General features: G+C 36.3%; 1 protein-coding gene across 3 annotated transcripts; it reads right to left on the bottom strand.

Moving 5' to 3' along the window:
- Positions 1–6,319: 6,319 nt before the first annotated feature.
- On the bottom strand, positions 6,320–19,414 carry LOC131784935 (uncharacterized). Of its 3 annotated transcripts, none has more exons than XR_010716039.1 (16): positions 18,945–19,414; positions 16,686–16,741; positions 16,298–16,361; positions 15,513–15,539; positions 15,259–15,351; positions 15,035–15,118; positions 14,392–14,453; positions 13,858–13,927; positions 13,072–13,094; positions 12,710–12,899; positions 12,100–12,142; positions 11,383–11,467; positions 10,662–10,793; positions 9,985–10,065; positions 7,773–9,113; positions 6,320–7,296 (listed from the first exon to the last, which is right to left on the bottom strand). XR_010716039.1 is itself a non-coding variant. In XM_059101779.2 (15 exons), exons 1-15 carry the CDS (start codon positions 19,035–19,037, stop codon positions 9,041–9,043), a joined length of 1,176 nt encoding a protein of 391 aa, XP_058957762.2. In that variant the 5' UTR covers positions 19,038–19,414; the 3' UTR covers positions 6,320–9,040. The 3 variants fall into 3 exon arrangements, 1 of the variants encoding a protein (XP_058957762.2); XR_010716040.1 differs by having other exon boundaries at positions 8,279–9,113; XM_059101779.2 differs by having other exon boundaries at positions 6,320–9,113.
- Between the last annotated feature and the right edge of the window lie 3,056 nt (positions 19,415–22,470).

The following is a 22,470-nucleotide window of genomic DNA, read 5'->3' as shown; positions in this document are numbered from 1 at the left end:
TTTTCTGTTGGATCATGTCGACTTTTCTTTGCGGTAGCATATCCCGCAGATATGCGGAATATAGTAATTAGGTTAATTAATTAAGAATGTCTTAAACTCAAGCACTGTAGCCTTTCTATAATCACGTATCGGGAAATGATTTTCAGCCAAAAAAAAAAAACAAGCAAATCCCAATTCCGCGTTGACAACAGAAGTTGTTACACTGCCACCCGGTAGTTAATTTTGCAGAAACGATTCTTGAACTGTCAAACTTTCAATGAATGGCAAATTGATTTAAAACTCTTTATTTCATGCGAAACTGGATTTTAATTGCTAAGCCAGGAGCTCATTAACTAATCGCTCCTGCTAAACTCAGTTTGCTCAAGTTTACAGCAGTTCAAAAATGCATTCGGGTAGAAATAGTATTTTTCAAGGGTGGGCTAAAAATTTCAACATGATGACTGCATGATCCAAAACGAATATTTCGTAAATGAGCTCTGTCTGAAGCTTTTTATAGATCCCTTTCATGAGCCCGCACAAACCCAACATATGGCAATCAAGTGAGCTACATCACTGCGCTAAATGAAATTTCATACATTTGATTTTTCTGATATTTGAAATGAAAAGATTTGTTTGTTAAACATATCAGGCGCTTATCTTAACTTTCTTTTGCGTTTGGAAACCGGAAAAAGAACTATTGATTTAATCTCCAGAGGAAATGTTTCGTAAACTAATCCCTCCAATATGAGGGGGCGAATATTTTTTTTATTCAATTTCAATCGACATTTCTCTCAATTTGTAGAGTACCCTAGAACAATTTCGAAGAGGTCTGAACTTTTGAAATAACTACAACCTAAGGAAGTTATGTTCGAGTGTATTTATTTTATTTCCAAAGAGATATCATCAAATAATCACGAATGAACCCTAGCTCTTCCGAAACCCAAGGGTTATGTTTAGGAGTTTTTTGTGGTTTGACAATAATAAGATAATTTGAACTTTCTAGAGGTAATTTCAAGCCCACATGATCACGCAACGTTTCTTTGCATCCATAGATTGAATCCAAATGTTAGGAAGACATCGAGAGAATATGATTTTTGGATTTAGTCAATACATGTTTTGAAATATGCAACTGTTGCAGACGCGCATTTATATCTTGTTAAAATTGCCTCGGAAATGATTAGAATTTACTAGATCTTATGGTCTTAAGATCGTTGGAATACTAAGAAAATTAGTTGCAGTGGTAAACCGAAAGCTTGTTTTATTTAAAAGCATTAAGAATTTAAACAGGCGACATTCGGGTTCTAGATCAGAACAGGGCACTGAATCAATCATGCGCGATGTAAAAATCTTGAGTGGTTATCCTGTGGCAAACGGCGTAGGAGGCACCACTCGAAAACATTACAGACATTCGATGCGTCTTTGCTTAAAGACTAAGAAAATTGGCTTTGAAATACACGCAATTTTTGGATTTTGTCTGCAGCTGTTTCCTCAGATAGCATCTCTAAAGAGGGTTAAGAATTTTGACTTGAGTGGTTATCAACTTCTGCCGGGATTTTTGCTGAACAAAAAGTAGTTTTATTGGGCAAATGGTTTTAATTAGTAGAGTTGCAAAGTTTTTACAGAATATGGCCGTATTTGAAAATATCTCCTGGTTTCTTTCTCAGATATTGCAGGTTTCAAAATTGAGCTGGCGGTGGTTACAATGAAAATTGATGAATCGCGCATTTTGCTTTCAACAATGAAGTCTCTTCCTTCGTAAGCCCCTTGAAACTAAGCCCGTCAAAGATAAGACCCTTTCCCTCGTAAGCCCCCGGTCTGCCGAAGGCTTATAAGAGGGTTTACCATCTGCTTGTATAGAGAAGATAAGCTCGAAAAGTTCTTCTTTAAATATGATGAGTCGATGACATGGTCTTAAGCTGAATGATCGATGAAATAAAAACTGGTACGCAGCTAAATTTAACTCCGGCATTAATCTACGTCGATTCTGCTATAAATATTGAACTGCTTAATTCAAAGCAAGTGCGGTGATGACAAATGAATTACTGTAGAAGAGAAATCCAGTCACGTAGTCAATTTTGAACTGACCAATCCCTTTTTCAAAAAAACCGACGGACCTGAACGGAAAATTGAGGATGGTATAGTTTTTGAGAATTGACTGTCGTCGTTGTACGCACTGTTGTTAGTCAGTTGTTCTCTGCAGAGAGCAACAGAACGGGTTTTAAGGAATATCAAGTTGCAGCTTTCAAGAATTACGTTAACTCTTGTCTGATCGATCGTGCTTAGCCGTAAAGAAATAATCTTGGATAAGATGGAAAATAAATAGCAAAGAGAGATACTTAAAAATAGAAAAAATGTTCCATTTGTTACATCATTGGAACGGAAGATAGCACTGAAAAAACTGTTCCATTTACTTTGTCTAATTTTGAAATCTCGACCAGAATGAAAACTGGAGCATTTAACCTTCATCCCCAAGACACACAAAGAGCAGAATGCGCTTTTTTGGCATCATTGAAATGGCTTATAGAGCATGTGCGGGTGTATCGTGTATTTTGTCAAAGATATGGACAGTCGTTCTGTTGCTTTCACAGCCCTCGTGCATTCCTCTGTTGCATGTTTCGACTTTACATTCCAATTCATTCTATTCCTGCCCCACATCGTACTCTTGTGTGCCTGTACTTTCCTACACATTCCAGGGGAGTGGGTACCCCTAGGGATTCTTCGAAGGAGCGTGCCCCCACGACTCTCCAACCCTTGATCTACTTTAGACTAAAACACGCCAATTTTTTCTATAACCGGAACGTAGAAATGGAAGGATTCACCTTTAAATTCAACTCGAAAGATATATTTTGGCTACTTCTCCCCCTCTCTATCGCTATTTCCCTGCCTTCCTCAAGACCAAAGTGACTCAAAAACAATACCATTTTGGGGCGGCACATACCTTAATAGCTTTCAAAGTCGGTCAACCCCTCGGATACTCCCCTCGTTCGTTCTCCTTCACTCCTAATACTATGCGACTTTCCCCGGTAAGTCAGTGCGTTTTCATTTTCTGTACGTGCTTGCGATTTGTGCATGTTTTCCAGTATGCCTCGCTTTATTTATTACGTTTTAGAATGAAAGAAATAACTCTTCGAGCTTTCTGGATTTGCAGATTTCAATTTCTTTGCCCCCGCACTTCGCGAGAGTGGGTGATCACCACTGATTAGTCACGATATTAAGACTGAACCGCGTCCCTCTTGGCGTCAGACGCTGGTGATTAGACTCCCGTTTTGGCATTCCTTTTTCCCACACGAAAAACTGCGGCCGGCCGTTAGCGGTGATTTATTTTACTGTTTTCCCGAAAAGCAAATAACTCACCCACCAATTAGCCGACGCTTTGGTGTAGGCAGCAACGAAATCACCTAAAAGGTCGGTCTCACGCTGCTATTAAATGCCAATATTTTGTATCAGCCCTGCGCATATTGCACATTTCAGATGTGAGCTCGAAGTATTGTGACTGATGTACTGATATCGCAGCCGGTATGATTGCGCCTGACACAATATGATCCGCAAGATAGTAAAAGAAAGACAGAAATTATTTTTTTGTCCAATGGAAATATTTCATTGTTTTCTCAGTAAATGTTCAAAAGTAAAAAAATACCTATATTTTTTCACCGAACACTCTGGTTATAAACCTATTCATTTTTGTTGACATACGACCCATATAAGGGCCATCGCTTTGAACACGAATCAGTAGAGATTCAAAATTTGAAACAGTTTTATAAATAAAACAATCTGTGGATCAATTTTAACACTATACAAGAAGTATTCCGTGGTGTGGGAAAGCGCTCGGGACGAAATTTTCAGTTTTTTAAATATCCTTTTTTATAAAATAAGGTTAATGTTGTACAGGCCCAAATCTCCTCAACTTGTTGATTTCGTTATGGTCACTCCATAGTATTCGGTGCTATTTTGATACTTCGGCTGAGACAATAACGAGAAAATGCTAATGAGACAGGTGTCTAATGAAACTGCATGTATGTGCCTTTTCTCAGAAATTTTAAACAGAAACATTGCCCTAATCTCAAATATATTTCTCTTTGTAATCCAGTTTATCACGCGCGGGCGTTGGACCAGCGAGCCGCAAGTTAGATCCGGATTCTCGAGAAAGATTGTCATCAGTTACTGAGTGACGAAAGGACCGCTATTTTAATCAAACGCTAAAACCACGCAGTTTCTCTGTGTGAGCTGGCAAAAAGAACTTCTCCAGGATCGTGCCTTTTTTGTTATGCTATGACGCTGCGTGGTTTTTAAAAACTGCTTTTGACTTTCCTTTCGCAAGCCTTAGCGTGTTTTGATGATGAAAAGATAAGAGATGGTTTTCATAGGCCTAACCTCTCGGAAAGGATATAGTTTAATTTACGAGCCAGAGAACAATTTTAGGCGACTTTAGACCAGCTGAGAGTCAGGCTAAGGCAGGTTTAGAGTTTCTTTGATTCAATTGAAACACTGCTCATGTTGCATGTAGTTTGATGATGAGTTGTGTTCACAAATAGAACGTCTTATAATTTTCCGTTCTGGAATTTTGATTTGGCTATGGCTATCAGAAATCATTTCCAGGTGCTCAACATCTGTTTTGCAGTTGCATATTCGATTTTTTTTCACGGAGCAGTGAGAGATAAACGCCTTTCGAATAATAAAGATGTTCCTTGGACATCCGACAAAATTTTGTTACCTTGTACTTCTTAAAAGTTACACCAAATGCTAACGCATCAAGCCGATGCAATATCTTAGTAGGCCAAAGTATTTGCGCGTGGATATCCAGCCAAATTTGAAAGTAAACAATACTTAAACGTAAATTGTTTCATTAAGGAAAACTACTTACCTGATAAGAAAGCTGTCATGCTCACAATGGCGGCAGTATCCCCTTTAAAATTATGAACTGGAGTTAACCTTCTGATCTGCAAGATGTTTTGAAAGCGCTCCTTTCGCGGCTATATGTAATTTCGTTTTTCTTTGTAAATTAGTGAACAGTTAAACTTCCAAGATCTGATTGTCATTCCTCCCATTAGCTGCTACAAATTTCCTTGTATATTAGTTACGAGAATCAGTGTTCGGTCAAGATAACATCTTCGACCTGACAAGTTGTGGAAAAAAATTATCAAAATAAACATATCATGAGAAAACTTTTGATAGTTCCATTTTTTAATTTGAAAATAAGTCATATAATCGTGGTAATCCGAGCTCAAAATGTACCTATTCTTAAAATATTCAGGAATGAGACTTTTCTTGTTATTCGTTGTCCTACGCTTGCGACGAGACGAATTAATAACATCTTTCTCTAACTATTAGTTGTAATATTTCAATACCGCCAATTCGCCTGATCTTTTCCCTCTCCGTTTTACTGTTAGCGGCGAATGACTGAGAAAATGTATTGATACACCATTCCCACGCTATCTTAAAAGACCAGAGGAAACCGCAATACGCTTTAAAATAGACAGTCCTTCCCACAAAATTTATTCCATATTTCCCCTTATCTGTTATGGTGTTCAGTTGTTTTGAAATTAGCGTCATGGAGATGTTGAAGACGATCCGACAATAACATGTTTTCCCGAAGACCAATCCTTTACACATAGATTAGTGAAGTTAATTTTCAGTTCAATTGTTTTGAACTATTCCGCTTTGGCAGTCTGTGCGGTAACTTCACAGCGGTCGGTGTTATGATCAAAGAAGCAATTAGAAGAATTGAAACATAATTGTACCAAGTCGAGGTCACTAGCTCAAACACTGAACAGAAGTCCCGAGTGATCAGCTAGTCGGATTTCCCTCGCCTGTACGGCTTTGATCAGTGTTGACGACCGCGGCTCTGACTTATTTCGGACAACTTCGTGTGATTTCGGTCGGGTCTATCTGTTTTCGGACGCCGCCGTCTGATTTCGAACTGGACAGTCGATTTAGGACGTTCCCATCCCCTTTTGGACAGTTCCGTTTGATTGTTCTGTCCAATTTCGGAGGGCTTCATCTAATTTTGGAAGGTTTCGTCCTATTTCGAACAGTGTCACCTAAATTCTGAACGTTCTGTCTGGAAGGGTCAATAAATTACTGACTGTTCTGCCCAATTTCAGACAGATTCGTCCGATTTCGAACCATATCATCTAGATTTGGACGTTTCTGTCCGAATTCATCAGAGCACGATGAAGGTCATCGAGTATTCTAACTACTGAACCATCTCTGTCTGTTCTAGTTCAGTCACTAATGTCCCTCTTCCGTCATGCACTTTCGAAATGGCTCTTACCTGAGAAGACACTTTCAGAATATTTATTTAAAAAATAAAATCACGACAAAAACCACAAAGACACTTTTTTTATGCTGGTTTATTCGTATATTCTAACTTCAAAATATAATACTACTTGTAAACCATCTAAAAACGCATATGCGTTATCTACAGTTCTATTAATGAGAAAGTTACGTTAACATTACAATATGTAAATAACTTAAACTCAAGAGAGGATTAAGTTTACTCTTCTCTTGTTCAAATATTTTGAAAAAGGACCGAAAGTAAGTGTAAATAAACAGCCACAATAAGCCAATAAATACTTAAATAATCGCATTAGTTTTAAGTTTCTTGGAACTTACCACTTAAAAAAAGTATTGGTTTGTAGCGTCGTGCTTAGCCAAAGTTGTGCAGCGTGAAAAGAGACCAACTACGGGCTACAGAATAAACCAATCATAACCCGAAGGAGCCGGTAAAAGCGCGGGAAAAAATGGGCGAGAAAAATGCAACCAGCTAATCGAAAAGCGCGAGAAACGTGTAACCATTGACAACGCTTCTGGATTGATTGAACCTGATTGGCTGGAAATTCTTCAAGGTAATGGACCCCTTTTTATTACCGAATACAAAAATCCGAAGCAGCCAGTCTTATGGCGCGAAAAATGAGCGGGAAAATATGAGCGGGAAAAATGCAACAAGGGATTGCAAACAAATAGCAAACTAAAAGCGCGGGAAACGCCTTAGCAGTGGTTAACGCTTTCAGAATGATTTTAGCTGATTTTCAGAAAAGTATTCTTTGATAACTGAGTACACTTCTATGTCAGTAGAAAAAGTTTCAAATATTAGTTAGAAGCAATACTTGAAATTTATCAAAGAACTATAAAACAGTCCTATTAAGTTGAAAAACCCGACCATGACATTTTTAGCTTGTTTCGCAAAATTACATACAACCAAGTTTAAATAAATATTTTCTCTTGGAAAATATTTCATTAATAGCGATAAGATCAACCCTTTTTTTTCTCTTGGAAAATATCATTAACACTTCACATTGAGTCCCATAAAAACGTTTTCTGCGTATGAAAAATAGGAAAATACCATAAGTTAGTAGAAAAGATATTGTAGCACTTTTTAGAATTCAGCGTATGTCCAAATTGTATGAAGTTGAAGAACAAAGCTAAAAATGCTCGTTTGTTCTGAATCTTATAATTCGTTGAGTCTTTCTCTATTTATATACACAATTAGCAGTTTTCAACCTCGTGCTACAAATATCTGAGGGAAATCTAAAAATTCACTAGAAATAACTCTCACCAACATATTAATTATTATCACTTTCCATCAAGCAGCATGTTTATAAGGAATAAGTGATCATGGCAAGTATCCTTATGTGAGTATCATAAGCTGTTTAAATAGCTTGTTAAATGGTTTATCGCTAGAAAAATATTTCCAGAATTCATGATCATTCCATTAAATAACTTGAATTCTAATTGCAGGATAACTCTCACTAATAAATAATGTTGTTATCATTTATCATTAACTAATAATTTACCATATATAATTGCCACAGTTAAAACCTATGCTATGAAAATATCCACCATCCTTTATGGAGAGAAAAATTCCTTTTAGATGTTAAGCCTTTAACTCCAAAGATCTGATTGTTAACTGTCCCTTCTAGCTGCTACACATTTCCTTGTAAATAAGTCATGAGAATTTGGTGTTAGATCAAGATTACTAACTTCTACCTGATAAGTTTGAGTCTTCTCAATACTATTCGTCTGGATAATGTGTGGATGTTATAGGGGAGAAGTTAAATGTTAATCATTTAATTAAAGGCTCAAAAGGATGTGACAAGACATATTTCCTGGTTAAAAAATTTTGTTCTTCTTATTTTTGATTGTGTATTAAAATTAGGAAAAGTTTGACCCTTTCACTCCCAGATCACATAAGTAATTCTCCTCAGTGTCTGCTATACAGTTCTCATGACGTTAGCTTGGAGATTTTGGTATTAGATCAACTATTAATAGCCTGACTGATGTTTTTCTTTATTCTTATCACCTGTCATCTTGACATTGAATTGATATTGTAAGGAGAAATTCTGTCTTGGTCACTCCTGAGAGTTTAGGGGTTAATGATTAGATTCCATGTTTCTGTGTCTGTTCAGTAAAAAATCACAGACGACAGAAAAATGAGGTTAAAACAAAAAAGTAGCACCCCAGGTGCAGCTGGGTGGATCACTGAAATTTTTCAAGTGATGTTATCTTTGCATCCGTCTTCTGACATATAAATAAGAACCAATCCAAATGCATGTATAACTCAGCTTATCATATAATGTTACATATCAAATGCCTATATCTACAAAAAATAATGTGTTAGAGGCTATAAGCCAGAAATCACAAAAGGAGAAAACTTACCAGTGTGTTGTGTGAATGTCAAACTACAGTACTAAGATACTCTGAATCAAACAATAAATAGCACCCAGAAACATCTGATCAAAACTGGGTCAAGATCGGAATTCTATTGTAAAACTCCCTCACTTACTCATCTCAAAAATGTAACATCATTCTGTGGCTTCACCTCCTATAGGAGGCAGTAGCCACAACAACATGAGACTGTCTTAAAATAAGTTGTTGTTATGTTTTCAAAGACAAATAGATTTATACCAAAGCAATTAGATTATTTGCTTTAGATTTCATTACATAATAATCAGGCTTTGCCCTCATCAACCATTACATGATGGAGATCTCCAGCCCCTATTCTAAGTGTTAATTGGCAAATGGATACTGCATTCTACAAGCTGCCCCTAACATTACTTGCTGTTTAACAAATTTCTTTGTTACCATTAGTTGATATTTCTTCATCAGAGTCTACCTCACTGACCATGACATGGTACCTAGAAAGAGGACCAGAAATCTTACAATCATATTGAATAATTTTTTGCATCAAGCAAATGTAAATTAACTGCAACTGGAAAGAGACAACAAAATATGAGTTTAGCTAAACAAAAAAAAGCAACAACAACAACAAAAACAGAGGGGTAATCAATAAACTGACAAGAAACAAGGATAGCTGCATGGTCTGGTGACCGTAGGTTTGGTAGATTGCACGGACTGTGATGTAGCCCCTTGACAGTGATGGATGTAACACAGTGGTCAAACATCGCGTTTGTGTGAGGGGATCATTTTTGGCCAGTTGTGTGCCAATTTCCCATGCAAAATTTCAAAGTAAAAGAAAAGAAAAAACTGCTGTGTTGCAACATATGCAAAAGAAAATTGAACTGTCCATAGAAATCTTTAAATGGAAACAAAAGTAGGTAAAAGGAAAACTCAAGGCTTGTTGAGCACAAAGCCTCTACAAATACAGGAATCCTCTTTATTTATCTTTTTAACCCCTAACCCTAAAACTCTGTGACTTACTGGCTCGCACTGGTTGTTGGTAACTCAAACAACTTGGTTCTGACAGGCTGAAAACATGCCATCTGATTATTATAATGTTCCCACATGTGCAGACGTTTGACCACTGTATTGATAAACACAGCCCTTTCACTGGCTAGACATGATCAAGGTACCATTTCTTGAAAGGCCCAATAACTTAACAGGCCCAAAGCCATATTCTAGAATCAAAATTTAAAGAATCGAGAAACAGTTTCCACCACCCTAACCAGCCCATTTTGTTTTCTAAGCCATTAAGTTATTGCAACCTTTGAGAAACGCACCTCAAGACCCTTAACTACTTTGCAATATTTTTAAGGTTGGTGTTCTTACTTGATTGTTCTTGAGAGCCACTTGCAGTTTGAATTGTCCCACACTAAGGTGCAGATACCAGGACAAGGTGGAGTGTAGAAACTGAAAGGTTATGGACAAGTGTCAATCATAAAAACACACTGACTGGTGAGAAAGATATTGATAAATTTTAGACACAGGGATGTGCATACTTAGTGTGCTGTACAGATATTGACAGGTGTCAGACCTTGAATAGGCTTAGTAACAGACATAAAATACCAAGTTAAAGACTGATAGAAAACTGACAGAAATTGAATGGGTTACCCATGATGAGGGATTGACAGGTGTCACAAATTGAAATGGTTTACCAAAGTTAATTCATTTAACTTTTCCCTTTAACACTCAAGATCTGATTATCAATTCCTCCCTCTGGCTGCTACCCATTTCCTTGTAAATTAGTTTCAAGAATTTGGTGTTAGATCAAGATAATAACATATACCTGATTATTTTGAGTATTCTCATTATTTGTTTGCTGGATAATCTATGGCTATTAAAGGGAGAAGTTAAATATGAATCACCACTAGGAGTTCAAGGGTTAAAGTTATTCCTGAAGCAGGTACATCAGCCTGATATTGATATAACACCAAATTCTCTCCACTCATTTACAGGGAAATATATACCTCCTAGAGGGGAGAATTATGCACTAGATCCAACCTTACCCAGTCACTGATACATCACATTCTGTAATTGGCTCAAGCTCCTCGACCCAGATCTCCTCAATTTCATTTTCATTGTCTTTCCATCCTGAATGAGGCTTGGCCTTGAACTTAATTCCAAATTGAATATCTTTACTACAAAACAAGAAATATTGATCAACATCATTAGACCAGTATACAGACTCACAAGTAATTTTTTTAAGATCATAATAAAACCTAGTATGTGGCCAAACATAATGGTACAAGCAGACCAGAAAAAGCCATCCAGTCGCACAAAAAGTAACAAAGAGGAAAAATAGGGGTAAAAATACCAATACTTATTGACTGAGTTAGGTTAGACTAGACAGGTAGATATTTATCTCTGGTTACTTTTCTTTGTAAACAAGTTCATGCACCTGTACTATATAAAAAAGCCAGTCTAGAAAAACCCTATTGCAACGTTTGAAAGATTAAGGGCAGTTGATCAATAAGCCATTTTACAGTTGTGTACTTAGTTGCCAAGCCTTTGATTTGAAGTGCCAAAGTGTTGCGAAGTACCAATTGGAAGTGTCGTGATGGAGACCAGTATCTAGTTAGCATGATAACAAATTAATTTGTATTTGAAACACAGCAAAGTTTGTATCACAACAAGGTCACCCTTAACCTCACTCCTGTTCAAAGGCTTGGCAACCAAGCACATAACTGTAAAATGGACTTTTGTGTGCTAAAATTCAATGAGCGTCACCTTGTAGCTTTAAAATACCATGCTATGGATGTGTCAGCTTTCTTGTTATCACAGGTTACTTCATATGTAAATGATTTCTTGGGTCCTGCATGATATAAATTTTTTTAGAAATTCACAATCATATTTTTATAATGTTACTGCAAGCATTGACAACTGAGGAGTTGAGGCTTGTTTTCATTAAAGACGGAATCAGAGATGAATTAAGTTAGAGTTCCAAGAGCACTACTGACCAAGCAAAGTAGGAGTCATAAGTAATGGAAAGATAGATAATTTATAATCGCTTTACAAAAGATAATATCAATAATAACTTATAATACAAAGAACCATCAGCGGTTTAAAGCAAGGTTTGATAAAAAATTGTTTGTATATCTGTTATGTTTGTAAATAAAATATGTTGATTACATATAAATTTCCAATAAAATAGGTTAGGCTTTAAGGGCATTAAAAGTGATAAAACTGTTACAAAATCCTTTTGTCCTTTTTGGCCTACATACAAATTTCAGCTTGTTTCTGAGGGATAACAGCAGAAATATCAGAAAGTTTCCATTTTTCCCCTGATTTGATTCAGGTATGACTCTGGAAACTATGATCCAGGTAAAGAAACATTACTGAGGGGGGTGGGAACAGGGTTTTTGTTCATCATCCATCACACCTAATTCTCTCACCTTACCCCCCTTGCCACCTTTTAAATATTGTTTTGGATGTACAATAGCATACCTATTGTCTGCTCTATCAGTTGTGGATTGTCTTTCACTTCTAGCTACAAAAAATCAATTTAAATTCTTATCACAAAAGAAATAATGAATAAAAACAAATTATTAACCCTTTTATTCCCATGAGTGACCAAGAGAGAATTTCTCCTTACAGTGTCAATGCAATCTTAAGCAGACAAGTGATGGGGGATAAAGAAATATAGTGATTAGGGGATTTTTCGTTGATTCAATACCAAATTCTCCAAATCAATATCACAAGAGTCGTATGACAGATAGTAAGGAGAATTACTGATGAGATCTTGGGAGTGAAAGGGTTCATATCTGTGTCAAGAAAAAGGGGCAAATGAATAATAAATCTGATTAAATACTATGAGTATGCCTGAGTTAGATGTTTGGTTGAAATAAATGCAAGCTGCCTTTTCATGATGGTGTCAGACAGCAAAACAAAAGACTAGACATTAGCTCATGTAGAGTTTGTGTGGAAGTTAGGTCCCTGAAAATTTTTAATTCAAAGGGAGGATTCTTTCAATAATCAGAGATCTTGATCACCTGAGATATCACCTGAGTGGACTTACTGAATGACAATTTTTGACTGTCAAAACTATCAACCTTACCATGTGTTTGGGTATAGGAGGAAGACAGCCATTGTCACATCTACAAGAGCCTCCAAATTCCTCTGGCAAATCCTCAGGATCAAAATAGTCACACAGTTTGCTGAGCTCTGAGCTTTTAAGCACAACACATTTCGTTCTCGTCTTTGGGTCCACAAAAATCTTGGCTATTCTCCAAAGGACTGGAAAAACCCTAGAAAGCATCAAAGCTTAGGATCAGAAAATAATCCTGCTTCCTCTTTTGTGAATATCACAAAGCTCAGTGTACTACACAATCAATTGAAATCACAGGTTTAAAATAAAGATGGCGACCATGTAAAGGCAGCTATGCCATCAAGAAGTAAATTTTTGTTGTGTTATCTTACCACGAGGTGTTGACAAGGAAAATCTGAAAATGAAATAAATAGCAGGTAGAAATCATTAATCAAAACAAGTGGACATCACATAATTATATATAATAATTATAATTGTTATTTGACTGTAATATTTTGGAGCTCACAACATGAACCATGCGCTTGCCATTTTTTTAAGGTCAACTGCATGTACTTCAGTTCCTTAATGCAAGGAGTCTGGATCCTAATATATTACAAATTATTAATATAATATTTGGGTTTAACCCTTTAACTACCAGAAGTGATTAACATAAAACTTCTCCCTACAATATCCATACATTATTCAGCAAACAGGTAATGAGAATATTCAAACTTATCAGGTAGAAGTTGCTATCTTGATCCAGCACCAAGTTCTCATAACTAATTTACAAGGAAATGTGCAACAGCTGGAGGGGAGAATTAACAATCAGATCTTGGAAGTTAAAGGTTTAATGGTTTTGGGTGGCCATCAACTTCACAGCCTGATACCTGTGGCCCAATTCATGGCCTGCAATCCTTTTGGATCACTGTCAGCCACAAGATAAATAATTCTGAGTTTCTTATCTAAACCATTTCAATTCCTCGCAATCCTCATGAAAGCCTGTTTCATTTTGCTACAGGGAAATCATTTGAGCTTTGAGCTAGGGAGGGGTCACATGGACAATGAAAAAATGAGAGGACTCAAATATTTTCCCTAAAAACATTTGAACACAAAAGTCAGCTGCACTATTATATCATACATAACAAACACTAATAATGTGTCATGAACCAAAGGCATACCTTTCCCATTCTTTCAGGGTAGTAATCTTGATCAAGTTTTGCTATTCTTTTAAAGAAATTCAAGGTTTTCCTGTTCAAAAAAATGAAAGCATTTATAAAACTTGGACAGGCTAATGAGAAGTAAAAGGAAAGGTATATGTTTACATGCTTTCTAGCGAGGGAGAACTGAAACAAAATTAACTTACACAGTCATTTACATTTGTCGTTATTTCAAGTTGTGATAATTTTGAACATGAGTAAGAAGCTTATAGGGCTACACATTAAGAATCCTGTCTGATCCTTAACCTTTTTCACCCTTAACAGTGACTAGTATCTAATTTCTCTTTACAATATCATCCCTGAATCAAACACAAAGGTTAGGAGAATAAAGGAAATGATCACCAACTAAATAAACTCTAGATTGTTGAAGAAATTCTCCTTGCCAGCACCACAGGGAATGTAAAGAGAACAGGAAGGAGAATGTGCAAACTGATGTTAGGGTGTACACGGTTGACAGAAATTAGACAAAGCATTTAATTTTAATTATTAATTTACCTTAGACTCATACTTGCCCCAGTCATATCATGAATATGAACCATTGTTTCTACCGGTTGTCCCTGTAAATCAAAGAAAAACGCGTGTCTTGCATTTTCTAAAATTATTATTATTAAATAGATCATTTAAAAACTATGCAGTTAAGGCCAAAGCTTACATCAACTCATGAAACTTCATGCATTGTGTGGTTTTGCCTACAAGACATTGCAAGATTGCTAATTTCAACTGTTGTGCTCAGACAGAAACATATTTACTGAGTAATTGTAGCATATTTTTTGACAAGATTCTAATTTCTCTCTTAAGCAACCAGCAAGAGGTCTGCAAGGCATCTAGCACTGACAATTAGTGCCAAACTCCCAACAAACCTCTCTTTAACTCATCTGCTTGGTAGGCTACTGGGGACAAGTCAAGTATAACTTTTATTAACCCTTTAACTCCCAAGATCTCATTAGCAATTCTCCTTACTGTCTACCATACAATTCATATGATATTAGTTAGGAGAATTTGGTATTGGATCAACTAATAATCCCCTAGTTAATATATTCTTTATTCTCATTACTTGTCCGCTTGACATTGTACTGAAAGTGTAAGGAGAAATTCTGTCTTGGTCACTAGTGGGACTTAAAGGGTTCAAGTTACTCACAAGTTTTGTGGAAAACTCCATCATTCTTTGAATTTGTCTTTCATTATTCCAAATGTGCCATCCTATGAATTGGTCTTGAGGAAGCTACATGTAAAAAGACAAGCAAGTCTTAATTTGAATCTGTTTTGAGATTTTCAAAAAAAACCAAAAGATCTTTTTAGAAATACATTTTACGTGACAAATACAGCACAAAAAATGATCCACTTTAAATGTTTGGAACAAACCTTCATCAGGGCAGTGGTATCAGTTCTTCCTGTGTGTTCAATGTAACAGGGGCGTCCAAGTTTATCGTATTTGTGAAAACTGCAGGATACGATCTTGGATGTAAATAAATGGAAAAAAAAATGTGAATTTGTATAAATAAAAATCTTGCCAAGGATATTTTTAATTAAATACATGTAAACCTCTCTTTACATTTCCTTTCACGTTGCTGGATCTTCATGACATATCTATGCCTGTCTAGAATATTAAGTAATACCTTTTTCATTTCTTCATCTAATGGTCTCTGGAAAAATAAGAGAATAAATTATTGTGAAAATAAAAATGGGAAGAGAGCTAAGCATTTATTAAAAAATTCTCAAACTTTGCAGAAAATTATAGTAACATTAATTTAACAACCACTGGTTGCATGAGTGAAAGTCTGATTGATCACCTCATTACAAGAATGTGCAATGAAAAAATGGGCTAAATAGTAGTTTTCTGACTGACTGACTGATTTACTGACTTGCTGAATGACAACTGGCTGACTGACTGAGTGACTTGCTGACTGATTTGCTGACTGATTTGCTGACTGACTGATGGACTGAATGACAGATTGACTAGCTGAATGACTGACTGACTGATGGAATGACTGACTGACTGATGGAATGACTGACTGACTGATGGAATGACTGACTGACTGATGGAATGACTGACTGACAGACTCGCTGACTATTTGACTGACTTGCTGATTGACTGAATGACTGGCTAGTTGACTGAATGACTGACTGACCCACCGCCAGACTGACTGACAGACTGAATGACTGCCTAACTGACTTGCTAACTTATTAACAACTGACCAACTGACTGACTGGCTAGCTGACAGAATGAATGACTGACCAACTGATGACTGACTAGCTGACTGAATGACTGGCTGACTGACTGACTGGCTGACAGACTGACTGGCTGACGAATTGACTAATACATGTATGTAATCTGAGAGCTAGCACACTTACTGACTAAGTTCATACTCACACTCATAATAAAAAAGCAAAGAAAACTTACCTCACGTTCGAGGACATGATCTATATCATTGTTAACACGCCACTCCCGGGTCCGTATGTACTGGCTACCAAAAAATTGGGAGTGGGAGAACACTTGCATTACAATGCACAATAATATTACTTTACAAAAATTTAGAACTAAGGATTTCACTCAGTTTGAATGTGAAGAAAATTCAGCTGTGTCAAAAAATTAACCCAATTAAAAGTTTTCTGTTGTCTCTACCAAAAAATTTCTCCACAGTCATTCTTGAACAGCTTTGAACATCTCAACACTTGCCACAAACCTCAATCCTCAATTATCAATCAAATACATGTATGTTTCAAGGGACTATCAACTTATATTTGTGTTGAACTATACAAAGTAACTGTAAATTAAGAGAATGTCTTACTTGTAAGCAGCCTTCGTGTCAAAACTGCGCGCCCGTAAAAATCTCAGTAGAGTTGCCTAAAACAAATGTATCAGATTCCTGTTATACCTATGATCCCTGGAAGTGATTAGCATCTAATTTCTCCTCACAGTATCATCCCTAAATCATACATCAAGATCAGGAGAATGTAGGAAACAATCACCAATTAAAAAAGCTCTTGATTGTGAAACACATTCTCCTCAACAACACCTTAGGAAATTCATAGAGGATATTAAGGAGAGTGTACACACTGATGTTAGGCTGTAAAGGGTTAACATTAGGAAATTGAGAAGAATAAGACCAGATTTTATATCCTTGCTGGCCTTGATATGCAGATAATCTTAAAAATCACACACAACAAAACTTAAAAAAAAAACACATTAGGAAATGTCCAGCAAGTTTTCTAGCTTTGCAGATGACAGTTTAAGTTTTACAATGAGATACAACATCTTTTATACCGTGAAGGAACACACTTTCAAAAATGATCAGTCTTTTGTAGTTTAGGGAATATAAAAATAAAGTGCATGTAAAGTTGTAAAGATTTTGCTAGGAAATTATCATTGTTTTTTTTTTTTTAAATAAATGCCAAAAATCATTCCATAGCATTGGAAAGTTGACAACAAGTTTGGAAATAAGTAGTTTTGTTTAGTGTATTTGTGAAAAAATTCTGAGCAAAAAGTGTGACCACAATGTAATGATTAAGAAGATTGTTCTCCAAGGTAAGGTAACTTGAAATTCTATGCAAAAAAATTTCCAGAATTCATCAGAATCAACATAAACTAAACCCAGCTAATTAACAGTTGTGAATTTCTAATAATTATTCTTGAAATTGGAAACCTTTTGAACATCCTAAACAATAGAACATAATACTAATTATAAGCACAAACTGACTTCATTATGATGAAAAGATTTCTGGCCTTCTTTGTTCTTGCTTTTTAAATATAGCAGTATCAATAGCAAAGCACTAACTACAAACCAACTTACACCCTTTCAGATTTGAGAGAAGAGATTAACCCAACTTGACAGACAGGTGTTGTTCTGCTGAAATAATTTGTGCATGCTCTGATACCAGAAAATTTCATAATTTACACTTTCAAACAATAACCGTCACAAACGTTTTGTAAAAGAGCCTCTCTTATTTAAATTATGAATATTCCAAGTTTGCATAATTTCATAAAGCCAGGCAAGTTAAACATTTATCTCAAAGAAACTGCTGAAAATTACACAACCTTAATAAGAAAAAAAAGATGATTTTGTCAATATTTTCTAACTACTAAAAATCAGATCAAATTTTTCATAAAATATATTTATAATTTTCCCACTTTTGAGGCAATAAGAAAACATCTCCACAAAGAAAAGCTGAACGTTACAATCAAACAACAAACAATTCGAAAAAACAATTAAATAATATATTTTTTCGCGAACAGGTCCTTTCGCTTTGTCTAATATATTTACAATTAATATTATAATAGCTAATTGTGAAGCAAGTTATAAATTCATGCATAATGCGATAAAACCTTTGAAAAACGAAAGATTTTATAATAGTTGCTAAAACATCGGGGAGATGCATTCCTAATTCTATGTTTACTTTCCGTCAGCATCGACACAAAAAATATCACGTAATACATGCACCAGACGTAATCCACACGTTGTATTATTGCAAAGAGGGGATTGTGAAAATGACGTGCCAACGTGCAGGTGATCTATAAATATACTGCATTTATCGTGAGGGGTGATATCGAGCTCCAGGGACTGAACGGTCATGTAAACATCGATCGTATGAAGTTGGTCATTAATATTCGTTGATTAATACATTCAGTAATTTCTTGCTTGGGAAGCTGAGTTCTCCAGAGTAATTTTCATCGACCTTGAAAAAGCATACCTAGTGACACAGCTTTGCGACAAAGAATGGGCACAAAGCGGAAATTTTGCTTATTTCAACAGCTCATTTCCACGTCATTTATTAAAAAATCATTTTACTTTTCAGGGTTTTAACAACGAATCGTAAATATAAGCTCAGAGCTAATTTAACTTTTATTACATCGCATCCCGACGTAAACATCCAGGAACGATCGGATGTTAGCCTCCAAACAATTTATTAGCCAACAGCTCCACACGAAATAGCTTTGTTAGCATTCACACGTGAAAAAAAAACTTATCGCGCCTAGATACAGCAGTGGTAATAAACGGATCCAAGATTACATTGGGATCTCGATCCCTACCGGTCATAGTTTACCTTACCTCATCACTAATGGTCTCTGTTGTTAACATTCCTTTAAATTCCTCAAGGCTCTTTTGTTGAGAAGCAGAGAGGTCTCCCAGATATCCACTCATTGCTAGATACGTGTGTGGGTTTGCCCCGATTTTCTCTAGGTAGCCGTTATGAAATTCGCGTAAAAGGCAATTTATGCCTTCTTTGAGAAAATTATACCATTGATGATGACGGGTGGCCTTCCGATAGCCTACGTTGTTTACCCTCGCCAACCTCTACCTGAGTGGCAATCCCTTGTGAATAATTTATCACGCTTCCGAACACTGCAGAAAGGCTAACACACTTGTTTTGTTCAGTGAGGCAAGCACAAATCTCATCCCGCGCATTTTCCACACAAACTATGGAGAATTCGCTGTGATGTGACAACTCTCATTCGGTCGCCACAATCAAGCTCAGATGAAAAAATAGTTGAAAATTTACCACCGACGCATAGAAAATGGCGTTTGGGTAAGATTGATAGTTTTCGTCGCAATACTATGGGAAAATAGGAAATCAAGTAATATTTGTATACTGATCAAAGCTGAAAGTCTCCCAAAGTTTACTAGCGGGACAGACCAATTGGAACACGTGGCAGTCCGTCAGTTTCCCGGATGTACCAACACTCGGTCGCTCTACCGCGAGCGTTGGATGCGAAAGGCGATAGATTTGCTGATGTTACTGCATATGTGTAGGCCGTTATTCGTAATGGATTTGAGTGTGGCGTTGCTGTTCCGTTGTAGAAAGGAGAAAAGAATCAAATAATTTAGATATTGTGGAAAATTTGTCGACGCCGAGGAAAAGATCGTGGAGAAAACATTCACTTTGCAGGACCGTCACACTTAGCTTGCATTGTTTGCAAAGCACATTTTATCGCCTTTCATTTCTATTTCGGGGTTGAATTTTAGAAATATTCGCGAGACATGACTACTGAGGAAAGATCGGATAATTCTGGTCATACAGATGACAGTGGGTAAGTAAACGAGTCAGAAAAAATTATCAACGACAAAGTTTAAGTCTTCTTTGAGTGAAAAATCGCAAAGCTTTTTAACTATTATGGTGTATAGGCTTACATAGAGAGTGTAGTGTAATGGCTCGATAGCGTGTTTTGGATTCTGTATACACATCTGCGATAAATGAAAATTTAAATCGATCTGTGATTTTTTCAGGTATTAATGTGATGAAATCGTGAGTTATTGTGTTGTTTTATAGCAAGTTTCATTCTGTGGCAGGTTGCAATTTGGGTTGATTTCCCTGAGGGAGTCTACAGTGAAGTCCGCCTTGACCCCGTTTTAAATCCCACGAGTCCTGTCTACTTATTTGCATGTCCTTTCCCGAAAGTGGCTCAAAAGACTACAGATACACTGAATTACTAGTTATTCCCCTTTACAAAGCTTTAAAATATTTTATGTATGATTTTAAACGGAGTAAATCAATCTTGCAGCTCACTTCGACCGTCGAGACGACAAAGTATAACTAATTGGCGGAGCGGAAGGAAGGAGCTAACCAAAGTTGGCCTTTAAATCTGACCATAGAATTTCCGTACCCTCTGATTTTTAAGCGAACCGTCTGACAAACATGCGTTTTGAGGTTTATTTTCAACCACACGTGAACAAACAAACAAAGTGTTAATTCGTTTAAACAGAACGAACTTGCGCATCTGCCATCGTTACGTTGCAAAGGAGATTGTGAAATCTTCAGTGGTTGTGGGGGAGGTAGCACTTGGGCAAATTTATTTAATTGAAGCTGGATCGGATTGCAAATGCTGTGCATTGAAATTTCAATCTGAAACTCAATTTTAATTAATACAACAGTATTTAGTCATGATACACAAACATTTTTATTATCAATTTACTGATCATGTCTGCTGTTGTAAAATGCTGGCAAATCTTCACAAGGGTGGGGGTGGGGGTGGGGATGTTTTTCTCTACAATTCAGAGAAAAATAACATCAGTTTCTCAGAAAATCCTTAAAACATTTTCTGCTTAGCAAGTCTCAGAGGACGAGTATGCTACAAAACCTTGCAATGATATCTCTGCCAGTAATAAGTTAACATGAAATAATAATACTGCCTGTCTTTTGCGATTCTTAAACTGTGACGTCCTTAAATGTGACACAGATTTTACCCTTGGATGCTGCCATTTTGAGTCTTTCTTAGCAAACTGGCCACCTCACCCAATTACCTTAAATTAAATCAAGTGTCCAAGGGACTGCATGTAATTTGAGAGTGTGTATGTGTTCTTGATACACAATTACAAAGCTGTAAGAAAAAGGTCAGAGGAAAAATTTTGATACACCCCCAAAACTAAGGCACCTAGAAGTAAATTGTTTCCCTTGCTTTTGTTTGTTAATTCTTGTTGCAAAATGTTATGGGCTTGGTACATGTGTAAGCTGTTATGTGTGGATACAAATGCATTACTTTGTCATGTCTGCATACAATTGCATTTAGTATGTCATGTCTGGATACAAATGCATCAATTGAGTTTGTCATGTCAGGATGCAAATGCATTAGTTGGTCATGCCTGAATACAAATGCATTGAGTTCAGTTGTGTTGTTCTAGAAGGTATGAATACCTTTCCCATATAATTAAAGTTATTAATTCCAGTTTGATCTACTTAACCCTTTAACTACCAGAAATGATTAACATGAAATTTCTCCTTATAATATCCATACATTATTCAGCAAACGGGTAATGAGAATATTGAAACTTTTCTGGTAGAGGCTGCTATCTTGATCTAGCACCAAATTCTCATAACTAATTTAAAAGGAAATGTGTAGCAGCTTGAGGAGAGATTTAATGATCAGATCTTGGGAGTGAAAGGGTTAAAATGGTGGTGACATATGTTGGTAACATTTTAAAATGTTTTTTTTTTTCTTCTTCCAGGTCTGACAGTGATGAAGATGTGAGTATAATTTTTTATTGTTTCTGCCTGGTCACTAGTGTCGTGGTAACTTATATAATGAGCTGAATCATGCATGCATTTTGATTAGTCCTTATTGATAATTGATTGAAGGAGAGATGCATAAATAACATTATCATTAATTCTACTATAAGAGACAAATAGATTCCATGTTGCCATGAATCTGTTTATGAATAGGTCACAGAAAACATAAAGATGTGGTGATGCACTTGGCTTTTCTTTTTTTTTTACCACATTTTGACGTCATCTCTGATTGGTTACTGATCAGACGCATGGCATCCTGGAATCTATTTGCAAATTGTTAACCTGTCACTTTATCTGGTGTGGGAAGCTCTAAATAGTTACAATATGTCTTGAAGTCCATGGGTTTTCCTGAAATTTTTCCACTTTTAACCCCTAAACTCCCATCAGTGACCGAGACAGAACTTCTCCTGACAATATCAATACAATATTAAGCAGACAAGTGATGAGAATAAAGAAAAATACCAACTAGGGGATTATACCAAATTCTCCAAACTAATATCACAAGAACTGTATGGCAGACAGTAAGGAGAATTTTTAATAAGATCTTGAGAGTGAACAGGCTAACATTAAAAG

The sequence above is a fragment of the Pocillopora verrucosa genome, chromosome 13 (assembly GCF_036669915.1).
Source record: "Pocillopora verrucosa isolate sample1 chromosome 13, ASM3666991v2, whole genome shotgun sequence".
NCBI lineage: Eukaryota > Metazoa > Cnidaria > Anthozoa > Scleractinia > Pocilloporidae > Pocillopora > Pocillopora verrucosa.
Note: the sequence above shows the minus strand (reverse complement) of the source record. Positions and strands in the feature narration are given on the sequence as shown.